This window comes from Hypomesus transpacificus, chromosome 22, assembly GCF_021917145.1.
Source record: "Hypomesus transpacificus isolate Combined female chromosome 22, fHypTra1, whole genome shotgun sequence".
In the NCBI taxonomy this organism is placed as follows: Eukaryota; Metazoa; Chordata; class Actinopteri; order Osmeriformes; family Osmeridae; genus Hypomesus; species Hypomesus transpacificus.
The window spans coordinates 12,578,682-12,590,938 of NC_061081.1; the positions used below are offsets into that span (position 1 = coordinate 12,578,682).

The 12,257-nt window shown below is 41.0% G+C and overlaps 2 protein-coding genes across 2 annotated transcripts; both read right to left on the bottom strand.

The window, feature by feature from the left end:
- Window positions 1–155: 155 nt before the first annotated feature.
- On the bottom strand, window positions 156–2,966 carry LOC124484769 (galactose-specific lectin nattectin-like). The gene is made up of 9 exons (XM_047045861.1): window positions 2,898–2,966; window positions 2,640–2,730; window positions 2,248–2,283; window positions 2,006–2,119; window positions 1,611–1,640; window positions 1,263–1,357; window positions 884–1,009; window positions 588–687; window positions 156–434 (listed from the first exon to the last, which is right to left on the bottom strand). Exons 2-9 carry the CDS (start codon window positions 2,701–2,703, stop codon window positions 364–366), a joined length of 636 nt encoding a protein of 211 aa, XP_046901817.1. The 5' UTR covers window positions 2,704–2,730; window positions 2,898–2,966; the 3' UTR covers window positions 156–363.
- Window positions 2,967–5,410: 2,444 nt separating this feature from the next.
- Window positions 5,411–8,435, bottom strand: LOC124484768 (galactose-specific lectin nattectin-like). The gene is made up of 9 exons (XM_047045860.1): window positions 8,379–8,435; window positions 8,124–8,214; window positions 7,668–7,703; window positions 7,426–7,539; window positions 7,031–7,060; window positions 6,683–6,777; window positions 6,164–6,289; window positions 5,868–5,967; window positions 5,411–5,683 (listed from the first exon to the last, which is right to left on the bottom strand). Exons 2-9 carry the CDS (start codon window positions 8,185–8,187, stop codon window positions 5,613–5,615), a joined length of 636 nt encoding a protein of 211 aa, XP_046901816.1. The 5' UTR covers window positions 8,188–8,214; window positions 8,379–8,435; the 3' UTR covers window positions 5,411–5,612.
- Between the last annotated feature and the right edge of the window lie 3,822 nt (window positions 8,436–12,257).

Below are 12,257 nucleotides of genomic sequence, written 5' to 3' on the forward strand. Positions count from 1 at the left end.
ACGACCCAAAAGGCGAGTCCCAGTCAAGTTTAGTAAATACGTTTATGTTATATATTTCGGTGTCAAATATGTGACTCAGTCATTCATGATCCAACTACATGAACAATACATTAAATCTCTGTGCAATAGCTACGACTGATATCTCATACAAAGCCTTTCTTACAATCCAATGTTTTATTTATTCAACAAAAACAATCTGAGAGGGTTATACAAAAACATAACTTTTACCTTTCTGGGCAATATCCTTACCCATAAATATACACAGTACATTACAGACAGTTTACAAGGCAGCTACAATAGATAAAGCCTCAATCCAGTCAATGACAGCAGGTCAAAGCTTCATCTTCTACACAATTTGCATTCTTAACAGTTGCTGAAGTTTCTGCCACAGATGAACCTCATGGAGGAGGAGCAGACATGGTTTGCCCAGCCATCTGGGGAAGGAAACAAACCCATGTCAGTCAACGACAGGCTACCACAACGTCTACTGGAATCAACGGAGGGTTGAGAGAATAATTCAACTACCCAGCACAATGAAACCACTGACACAATCCAACACTTTTATATTTCAGACAGCTGAGACTCACGAGTATTGCCCATGTACATGCAGGGGTAGCTGGTGACAGAGCTAAGGCTGTACCAGTTGGTGTAGTAGAGCCCTTCATGGTCGATCCACCTCCACTGATTCTGAAGAGGAAAAGAAGAGGATGAGATGAGAGGAAGGGGATCAAATATAGCAAACTTCTGTCTCCTCCATCTCTTCAGATGCAATGCTTTCAGGGTGAAGAGATATTTGAGACAGTCTGAGTCTTGGGCGATGGAAGGAACAGAAGGAGACATTGCAGAACAAAGAAGAGAGAGAATGAGAGAAAGAGAGACTGACCTGCAGGTTGAAGCCTCCCAGCCATGCGATGGACGTTCCAGCCACAGTCATTTGCTGCTGGAGGAAGCTGTGTTCCCGGGGGTTTTGGACAGAAGCAAGGCTTCCATGGCGCTGGTTACAGTAATCCTGAAACAGGGAAGAGGAGGGGGGGGTGAGAGGAAGAGGGGGGGTGAGAGGATGAGGAGGGGGGGTGAGAGGAAGAGGAGGTGGGGATGAGAGGAAGAGGAAACAACAATAGAAGGTCAGAGAGAGGTAGGATGGAGAGAGATGGTTGAGAGGATATATCAGTCCGACACATCCAGTTATTCTAAACGTATTCTCTGTTCTCTTTTTAAAGGGTAAACATTTGAATATGGACACGGTATTTATTCAGACGTACCTCTGCTTTGTACCAATTCATGGCGGAGTTGACGAAGAGAAAGCAACGAGACTGGTGCCGGATCCAGCCGTCAGGACAGTAGCCAAAGCGTTCCTCTACCAGGACAGAAGAACCCACAACATGAACTACTGCCTTATCTTGCTACATACTAGTATAGTATAGTGTAGCATGGAAGAGTAGAGTCGGGTCAGGAATAATAATAGTATAGTTGTATTATATTAGTTTAGTTAGCACAATTCAGTCAAAGACTAGGACAAACCTAATATTTAGGAATACTGTACAGTTCTGTCATAGATATTATATTGTAAGGGAAGTTATTATTCTTTATATAGCATTAACATGTCATACCTTGTGGATCATGCTCTGCCAAGTCCATCTCTAACAGAGTAGAAGAAGAAAGTATTCAGCACTAAAACAAACTAGGTCTGCATAACACACTGAAAAGCTTGGCTGGATATGTTTTTGGGCATCCCAAGTGAATGGAACAACAACATCATTAAAGTAAGGAATTAAATGAGTAATGAAGACTTTAAATATACATTTGTTTGATTTGGTTTTAACCATAAAAGACATCAGGCTGTACTGCATTCTATTCCTCAACTTAAAAAAAATTCATGAAGAAAGGTGGCAAACCTACAATCAGCACGTGAAATCCAGATAGTAAAGCCAAAGTCCAAAATATTAATTTTGACAGTGTTTCTTACAGATATGTTTTCCCAAACAGGTTCAGAAGATAAATTTACCGAGGACTGTGTCTCTCTCCTCTGGGAACGTCTCCAGCTCCATCTGATTCTCCACCTCCATCTTCTTCACTTCTTCCACCTGGACAGGCTCCTCTTTCAGCACAACATCCTCCACTAAAGAAACACGAAACACAGATTATTTGTCACAATGTTGCATTGTTTCTTTATCTCCTCAGACCTTGGTATCGATGCTAATAAATAGTCTGAGCCGTTTGGAAGCAACAGTGAGGAGGATCACAAACCTGGAACAGGAGCCTTTTTCTCTTCCTCGACAGGAACTATAAAACCACAAAAACACAACTTGTGAGTTTTGACTACAGCTTGAACAGGAAGTGTATTCATGACACAAAAGCAGTGCTGACCTGAGAAGAACCAAGACTGTAGCAATATTGTTTCCACTAAATATCTGGATTTTTAAAGTTCCACGATTCTATTTCAACACTCCACCATTCTGATGAATCTGCTCCACCACAGTTCTACCACTACAGGTGAATATAGCCCGTTGTGTGCGTGTGTGTGTGCGTGTGTGTGTATGTGTATGTGTGTGTGTGTGTGTATGTGTATGTGTATGTGTATGTGTGTGTGTGTGTATGTGTATGTGTATGTGTGTTTAGGCAGATAGATGCAGACCCACCTGCTGCAGCTCTGACTGAGAGAGCCACACAGAGTAGCAGAGACAAAACTACTAGAAGCTTCATGGTGAAGATGAGGATCTTAAAGAAATTCTAGAGACAGAAAAGGAGAACAAGGAATGTATCAGCAGGTGGTCCCACCTGCTCTTACAAATACCAACATTGAAGATTTTTTTTATAAAGTTGACAGAGAGAGACAGAAACAGATAGAGAGAGAGAGAGAGAGAGAGATCTATTTCCAAACATAGCAGTTAACTCACCTGTCAGAAGAATCTCAGATTTTGTTTTACTCGGGTTGTCTTCGTTTGGTGTTCAGTTGAAGTGATGATGCAGGAGAAGGCTGACTGGCTGTTTATATACAGTCAGGACTAAGACTTTTTATGGTCATGACTCAAGTGCTGTATCCTCAATCTCCATGCGAAACATGAAAACAAGAACTTTGTAACTTGGCGATTTGGAGATTTCCAGTGTACATCATTTACTGTGTCATTTTTACAACTGTTATTGGAGTTGGAGGTTAATGACCTAATAAGTTGTTTGTGCTCCTGTAAAATAAGGACATTAATAACAAAATGCGTGTAAAAAAAAAGAACAAAGAAATCCAGGATAAAACTCAGAATGTTATAAGTTTGGGCTCACTGGACTAATGCTTGCACCTTGTTGGTCCTTTACTGCATGTCATCCCTTGTCTCTCTCCCCACATTTCCTGTCCTCTCCAAGCACATTATCTCTGTCAGAAATAAGTAATAAAGGCAGAAATGCAACCAAAAATACATATATATCCTTATATATCCATATACATCCATATTTTATATATAAAAGAATGGAATACGTTTGAGGGATGTGGTTGATATTTTAAGGCTTTAGAATCATTTGTAGTAAAAGTGTTCTCTCAGCGATGTTTGTGAAAGGTCAAAACATATATATATATATACAGCCTACTGTATGTAGTGGCGTCATCATCAGTATCAGATTGTATACAGCTTAAAGAAACTTCAGTTTTCAAGATTTCATTTACATTTTAGTCATTTATCAAGTGCCTTGCCCAAAGTCACAAGGTAATTTAGCACGGCGGGAATCAAACTGCCAACCTCACCGGCAAGGTCACACATTTTAAATGAATGTCCTGGTGTGCTTATCTTCTTCACGTGAAGGAAGTGGATAAAGTTTTACCATCAACAGCGTGAGGTTATGGATTAGTAAACGTGACTTCCTTGTCTCTGGGTAGTTTGCATATATGATGTTGTGATGAATAACTCTTATCTTGATACAAGGTCTCTGATCAGAAGGTTGTGGGAGTGACGGAAAGTCACAAAAGTGTTTATCTATCTTGGAGAAGGACAGTTCTAGTTATACACAGGTCCGGAGTGGCTATCTGGAGAATCGGGAGAATTCCCGGTAGGCCGCTCTGCCCACTAATAAATTGGGACAGCAGATTCGCCTGCTTTCTCTTTGTTTTTTCACACACCGAATACAAATGTGTTGAGTTTAAGTTAATGTGTGACTGATAAGTAAGGTAATATGCTTCGCTAGTTTTGAATTTAAATAAGCGCATGATCAGACCGTGCATTAAAAAGTGCAGTTTTCCGTTGTCAGAGCTCGCATGCTCTCTTTCTCAAACACAAGCGAGTGTAGTGTACCAAGGTTGTTGCCAAGGAGACAGCTCTAAACCATAATTTAATGTTGTGGAGGGAGTTAGCAAGATTAAGCTGATGTAAAAAGAATAAAATGGATGGGAAAAGGATGCCAGGAGGAACTGAAAAAGCCAGGTAAAAAAATAAAGTGTCACTTCATAAATGTAGATTTCTGCAATGGAAAAAAAAGATGTTTTCTCAAAAGCCCCGAATCTTTTAGTAAAAAATGTGGGTTATAATTTCCGGCAAATATAACAATGAGTCCACGTAATGTTTATCTTACATAAAGCTCGAAATAATATTTTGCTCTGAAATGAATGCAAACAAATCTCGCTCGCACGTTACGCCCGCTCGCAGTCCTGTGAAGTTCCGATTTCAGCTCAAATCAAAACCTTGACTAGGTCGTAGGTTTGGGCTAAGACCCGAATTTTTACAATGTATGGGCTGGTTTTGGCCATTACACTCCCGGGCTGAAAATGGGTCCCACTTCGGCCCTGGTTATACATGACTTAAGATAATAAAATAATATAATTCCTTTAGCAAAACGTCCTTGGTAAAGGATTTCTTCCTTATAGCATTTTATTTATTACATGTCATCAGTAACGGTAGGACTGTCGTCCACATCATCAACCATTCTACCTTCATGCTCAACCCGTGAGTTTTGGTGGAGTATGTTGGTGAGATATCTTCATGTATAGGCTAGAACAGCCCTCAGACTTTGAGGTAAAGGCCAGAAATGTGTATGTGACTTAACCATCCACTCATTTGTAAATGTTTATTTTATTTTTTATTCTACATGCATTATCGTCTCTGCATCACCGATCGTTCATGGAGGAAGGACTGAGCAAACTCAGTCGTCTTCCAAATGCCATAGCCTATGTTGTTATCAGAGGAAAGCCCAACCAGTCCGCATTATTATAGTGCTGTTTAACTCGGTTTCAGTTCATTACGACCCAAAAGGCAGGTCCCATCGAAGTTTAGTAAATACGATTATGTTACATAGGCCTATGTCTGTGGTTTCTGTTTCAAATATGTGAGTCAGTCATTCATGATATCAACAAACTCCAACTACATTAACAATACATTAAATCTCGGTGCAATAACTCCCTTCACGGATAGCTCATACAAAGACTTAGTTTCAATTCAAGGTTTTATTTATTCAACAAAAACAATATGAGAGGGTTATACAAAAACATCACTTTTACCTGTCTGGGCAATTTCCTCACCCAGAAATAGACACAGTACATTACAGCCAGTTTACAAGGCAGCTAAAATAGATAAAGCCTGAATCCAGTCAAGCACAGCAGGTCAAAGCTTCATTTTTCTACACCATTTGCACTCTTAACAGTTGTTGAAGTTTCTGCCACAGATGAACCTCAGGGAGGAGGAGCAGGCAATGTTGCGCCAGCCATCTGGGGAAGGAAACAAACCCATGTCAGTCAATGGCAGGCTACCACAACGTCTACTGGAATCAACAGAGAGTTAAGAGTTAAAGCCCCCGTACCCCCCCATACAAAAGATGAATTCAATATACCCAGCACCATGAAACCACTGATATAATCCAACACTTTTATATTTCAGACAACTGAGACTTACGAGTATTTGTCATGTACATGCAGGGGTAGCTGGTGACAGAGCTAAGGCTGTACCAGTTGGTGTAGTAGAGCCCTTCATGGTCGATCCACCTCCACTGATTCTGAAGAGGAAAAGAAGAGGATGAGATGAGAGGAAGAGGATCAAATATAGCAAACTTGGGTCTCCTCCATCTCTTCAGATGCAATGCTTTCTGGGAGAAGAGATATTTGAGACCGTCTGAGTCTTGAGCGATGGAAGGAACAGAAGGAGAGATTGCAGAGCAAAGAAGAGAGCGGAGAAGAGAAAGAGAGACTGACCTGCAGGTTGAAGCCTCCCAGCCATGTGTTGTGCCATCCAGCCACAGTCATTTGCTGGTGGAGGAAGCTGTTCTCCCGGGGGTTGTGGACAGAAATCAGGCTTCCCTGGCGCTCGTTACAGTAATCCTGGAACAGGGAAAAGGAGGAGGGGATGAGAGAAAGAGGAGATAGGGGTGAGAGGAAGAGGAGGGGGGATGAAAGGAAGAGGGGGGGGTGAGAGGAAGAGGAGGGGGGATGAAAGGAAGAGGGGGGGGTGAGAGGAAGAGGAGGGGGGTGAGAGGAAGAGGAGGGGGGTGAGAGGAAGAGGAGGGGGGCGAGAGGAAGAGGAGGGGGGTGAGAGGAAGAGGAGGGTTAATGAGAGAAAAAGGAAACAACAAAGGAAGGTCAGAGAGAGGTAGGATGGAGAGAGATGGTTGAGAGGATATATCAGTCCGACACCCCCAGTTATTCTAAACGTACTCTCTGTTCTCTTTTAGAGGTAAACATTTGAAAATGGACACGGTATTTATTCAGACGTACCTCTGCTTTGTACCAGGTCATGGCGGAGTTGACAAAGAGAAGGCAACGAGACTGGTGCCGGATCCAGCCGTCAGGACAGAAGCCAAAGCGTTCCTCTACCAGGACAGAAGAACCCACAACATGAACTACTGCCTTATCTTGCTACATACTAGTATAGTATAGTGTAGCATGGAAGAGTAGAGTCGGGTCAGGAATAATAATAGTATAGTTGTATTATATTAGTTTAGTTAGCACAATTCAGTCAAAGACTAGGACAAACCTAATATTTAGGAATACTGTACAGTTCTGTCATAGATATTATATTGTAAGGGAAGTTATTATTCTTTATATAGCATTAACATGTCATACCTTGTGGATCATGCTCTGCCAAGTCCATCTCTAACAGAGTAGAAGAAGAAAGTATTCAGCACTAAAACAAACTAGGTCTGCATAACACACTGAAAAGCTTGGCTGGATATGTTTTCGGGCATCCCAACTGAATGGAACAACAACATCATTAAAGTAAGGAATTAAATGAGTAATGAAGACTTTAAATATACATTTGTTTGATTTGGTTTTAACCATAAAAGACATCAGGCTGTACTGCATTCTATTCCTCACCTTAAAAAAAATTCATGAAGAAAGGTGGCAAACCTAGAATCAGCACGTGAAATCCAGATAGTAAAGCCAAAGTCCAAAATATTAATTTTGACAGTGTTTCTTACAGATATGTTTTCCCAAACAGGTTCAGAAGATAAATTTACCGAGGACTGTGTCTTTCTCCTCTGGGAACGTCTCCAGCTCCATCTGATTCTCCACCTCCATCTTCTTCACTTCTTCCACCTGGACAGGCTCCTCTTTCAGCACAATATCCTCCACTAAAGAAACACGAAACACAGATTATTTGTCACAATGTTGCATTGTTTCTTTATCTCCTCAGACCTTGGTATCGATGCTAATAAATAGTCTGAGCCGTTTGGAAGCAACAGTGAGGAGGATCCCAAACCTGAAACAGGAGCCTTTTTCTCTTCCTCGACAGGAACTATAAAACCACAAAAACACAACTTGTGAGTTTTGACTACAGCTTGAACAGGAAGTGTATTCATGACACAAAAGCAGTGCTGACCTGAGAAGAACCAAGACTGTAGCAATATTGTTTCCACTAAATATCTGGATTTTTTATGTTTCACGATTCTATTTCAACACTCCACCATTCAGATGAATCTGCTCCACTACAGTTCTACCACTACAGGTGAATATAGCCCGTTGTGTGCGTGTGTGTGTGTATGTGTATGTGTGTATGTGTATGTGTATGTGTGTGTGTATGTGTATGTGTGTGTGTATGTGTATGTGTATGTGTATGTGTATGTGTATGTGTATGTGTATGTGTGTATGTGTATGTGTGTGTGTGTATGTGTGTGTGTATGTGTATGTGTGTTTAGGCAGATAGATGCAGACTCACCTGCTGCAGCTCTGACTGAGAGAGCCACACAGAGTAGCAAAGACAAAACTACTAGAAGCTTCATGGTGAAGATGAGGATCTTAAAGAAATTCTAGAGACAGAAAAGGAGAACAAGGAATGTATCAGCAGGTGGTCCCACCTGCTCTTACAAATACCAACATTGAACACATTTTTAAATAGAGTTGACAGAGAGAGACAGAAACAGAGAAAGAAAGAGAGAGAGAGATCTGTTTCCAAACATAGCAGTTAACTCACCTGTCAGAAGAATCTCAGATTTTGTTTTACTCGGGTTGTCTTCGTTTGGTGTTCAGTTGAAGTGATGATGCAGGAAAAGGCTGACTGGCTGTTTATATACAGTCAGGACTAAGACTTTTTATGGTCATGACTCAAGTGCTGTATCCTCAATCTCCATTCAAAACATGAAAACAATACAACACACTTGAACTTTGTAACTGGCTGTCTGAAATAGGGAGATTCCCAGTGTATATCATTTACTGTGTCAGTTTTACAACTATTATTGGAGTTGGAGGTTAATGACCTAATAAGTTGTTTGTATTCCTGTAAATCAGACTGAAACGTAAAAATGATCTGTGTAATGATGAAAAAAAGAAAAAATGAAATTCAGGACAAAACTCAGACTATTATAAGTTTGGGCTCACCGGACTAATGCTTGCACCTTATTGGTCCTTTACTGCATGTCATCCCCTGTCTCTCTCCCCACATTCCCTGTCCTCTCCAAGCACATTATCTCTGTCAGAAATAAGTAATAAAGGCAACAATGCCACCAAAAATACATACAGTGCCCTCCAAAAGTATTGGAACAGTGAGGCGAATTCCTTTATTTTTGCTGTAGACTGAAAACATTTGGGCTTGACATCAAATAATGAACGTGAGACCAGAGATCAACGTTTCAGCTTTTATTTCCAGGTATTTACATCAAATCAAATCAAATCAAATTTATTTGTATAGCCCTTTTTACACGCAAGCATGTCACAGAGGGCTTCACATGCGCCCATAGAACTGCCCCTCAACCAACCTAAACCCTCAAGGAAGACAAGGAAAAACTCCCAGAAAAACTCCCACCGGGAGAAAAAATGGAAGAAACCTTGGGAGGAGCAATTCAGAGAGGGATCCCCTCCTCCAGAGACGGTTGGTAAGAGAGAGGAGCAGAACACAAGCTAAACATAGTCATACAGTGTCAATGGGTTTTGAAACACCAAAATCCATTGTTCGGCTTTATAGACGTTGGATGGGACCGGGAAACTCGCTGTTGGCCGTCATGGAGACTGGATTCCGGGTGACGACCTGGTTCAGCGTTGGCAGACCGACGACCAAGCAGGTCCTGACAGCTCAAACCCCCCACACCACAGGGAATGTGTGGGGGGGGGACAGAGAGGAGAGCAGGGATTAGAGAATGCCAGGAGCAGCTAACAGTTTCAGTCAAAATAGAATGAGATCCCCACCGGTCAAGTGTGGACTAGTGCAGCAATTTAACAGAGCAAAAAGGGTATTTGATGCAGCCCCACACACCAAAACAACGACAGCCCCCCTCAGTTGGAACATGAAATCTGTTCCAGGGGAAAGAACTCTAAAGTAGGTTATACTTATACGAATAAGGATGAAAACAGCCAGTCCCCCGTTGTCTCCAACTAGTAATAAAAACTATAACAGTAACAATATACAGCAACGGAACTATAATAATAATAATACTAACAATATACAGTAACAGGTTTACTTTATTTGTAACATCTAGCTGGGCAATGTGAACATAAGCTATAATTAAAATTTAAAAGTTACATGTGATACACACATAGGCAAGCACACATCCCAGGTTTACATAGAAAGTACACACATACTTCCCTTTAACAATCATAGAATTGACTAAACAAGAACGTTTTTAATCTAGTTTTAAATGTCGAGACAGTATCAGCTTCCTTAATTGAGATGGGTAATTTGTTCCAAAGAAGAGGTGCTCTATATGAGAACGCCCTACCTCCAGCAGTTTTTTTCTTAACTTTGGGTATTACCAGATAGCCGGCATTTTGAGATCTTAGAGACCTTGCGGGGCAATAGGGTGCAAGGAGACCGGAGAGGTACAGTGGTGCCAATCCATGCAGAGATTTGCAAGTTAGTAGTAGAACTTTGAAATCAGCTCTGGCTTGGATAGGGAGCCAGTGTAAAGAGATAAGAGTCGATGTTATATGATCAAACTTTCTAGTTTTAGTCAATAGTCTAGCAGCAGCATTTTGCACCCGCTGTAAGTTTTTTAGGTAGGTAATTGGGAGGCCAGAGAACAACACATTGCAGTAGTCCAATCGGGACGTAACAAAAGCATGTATTAGTTTTTCAGCATCATCCTTTGAGAGGAATTTTCGTATTTTGGCAATATTACGTAGATGGAAAAATGCTGTTCTGGTGATTTGCTTAATATGGTACTCAAATGAAAGGTCTGGGTCCATTGTGACTCCCAGATTTTTTACCAGCTGGCTTTGAGATACTTTGACGCCGTCTAAGTCTAAGGTTAGATGGGATAAATTATTTCGGTGTTTTTTCGGACCAAAAATTTGAACCTCGGTTTTATCCGAATTAAGAAGAAGGAAATTTGCAGTCATCCAAGTTTTCAACCCGGAAACACAGGTTTCCATAGCATGTGGAAATTCTCCCGGCTTTATAGACATGTATAGCTGAGTATCATCTGCATAGCAGTGAAAATCTACCCCAAAACTTCTAATTATGTTTCCTAAAGGCAACATATAGAGTGAAAATAACAGAGGGCCTAAAACTGAACCCTGTGGTACTCCGTATTTTACAATGGAGCTCCTGGATGAGCAACCATCATAGTGGACATATTGTGATCTATCAGATAGATACGATCTGAACCACTGAAGTGAAGTACCAGAAATCCCAACATAGTTCTCCATACGTTCCAGGAGAATCTCATGATCTACAGTGTCAAAAGCTGCACTTAGGTCTAGAAGAACAAGGACAGAGCTAAAGCCCGCGTCAGAGGCTAATAATAGATCATTGACTACCTTGGCTAATGCAGTTTCAGTGCTGTGGTGAAGACGAAATCCAGACTGGAGAGGTTCATAGAGCTGATTTGAGGAGAGGTGCTCAGTGAGCTGTTTTGCCACAGCTTTTTCCAAAATTTTGGAGAGAGATGGCAAATTTGAAATGGGCCTGTAATTGCTAAGACAACCTGGATCCAGATTTGGTTTTTTAAGAAGGGGCTTGATAATAGCTTGTTTGAAATCGTCAGGGACTTGTCCAGTTACAAGAGATTCATTAATAATACTAAGCATGGGCGGTCCAATAATATGGAGAAGTTCCCTACAAAGTTTGGCAGGGAGGGGATCGAGAAGGCAGCTAGTGGGTTTCGAGGAATCTATCAGCTTGATGAATGCTTCCATAGAAATAGGGTTAAAGTGAGTGAGAGTCTCAACATGCAGAATGCTGGGTACAGAGGGAAAATCAGTGTTGATGGCCACTCCTCCAGGACTAGTCTGTAGTTTGTCCCTTATTGCATAGATTTTTTGGTCAAAGAAATCTAAGAAATCATTGGGAGAGAGATCTGAACTAACACAGAGTGTACTTTTCTTAGTGAGTTTTGCAACAGTATCAAATAGGAACTTAGTGTTGTGTTTGTTCTTACTAATCAACTTAGAGAAATATTCTATTTTCTTAGTTGTGCATCAGATCCTGATTGTACATCAGGATCTGATGCACAACTAAGAAAATATCACATTTTGTTTGAATCCACCCATTTGTCATGTGAGCAAAAGTATTGGAACAGATATACTTAAAACATATTTAAGTGAATAAGACTTAATATTTAGTTGCAAATCCTTTGCTTTCAATAACTGCAGCAAGTCTGTGACCCATTGACGTCACCAAACTTTTGCATTCTTCCTTTTTGATGCTTTCCCAGGCTTTCACTGCAGCCTCTTTCAGTTGTTGTTTGTTTTGTGGGGTTCCTCCCTTCAGTCTCCTCTTAAGCAGGTAAAATGCATGCTCTATAGGGTTTAAGTCTGGAGATTGACTTGGCCAGTCTAATACCTTCCATTTCTTGCCCCTGATGAACTCCTTTGTTGTTTTGGCAGTGTGTTTTGGGTCGTTATCTTGCTGCATGATGAA

Coding starts and splice junctions, on each gene's coding strand:
- LOC124484769 (XM_047045861.1), bottom strand. CDS start 2,703: ATGAAGCTTCTAGTAGTTTTGTCTCTGCTACTCTGTGTGGCTCTCTCA. Junction 2,284..2,639: donor CTCAGTCAGAGCTGCAGCAG/GTGGGTCTGCAT, acceptor GTGGTTTTATAG/TTCCTGTCGAGGAAGAGAAA. Junction 1,358..1,610: donor GGCAGAGCATGATCCACAAG/GTATGACATGTT, acceptor CTGTCCTGGTAG/AGGAACGCTTTGGCTACTGT.
- LOC124484768 (XM_047045860.1), bottom strand. CDS start 8,187: ATGAAGCTTCTAGTAGTTTTGTCTTTGCTACTCTGTGTGGCTCTCTCA. Junction 5,968..6,163: donor TGGGAGGCTTCAACCTGCAG/GTCAGTCTCTCT, acceptor TTTCCTCTTCAG/AATCAGTGGAGGTGGATCGA. Junction 5,684..5,867: donor CATGTACATGACAAATACTC/GTAAGTCTCAGT, acceptor TTCCTTCCCCAG/ATGGCTGGCGCAACATTGCC.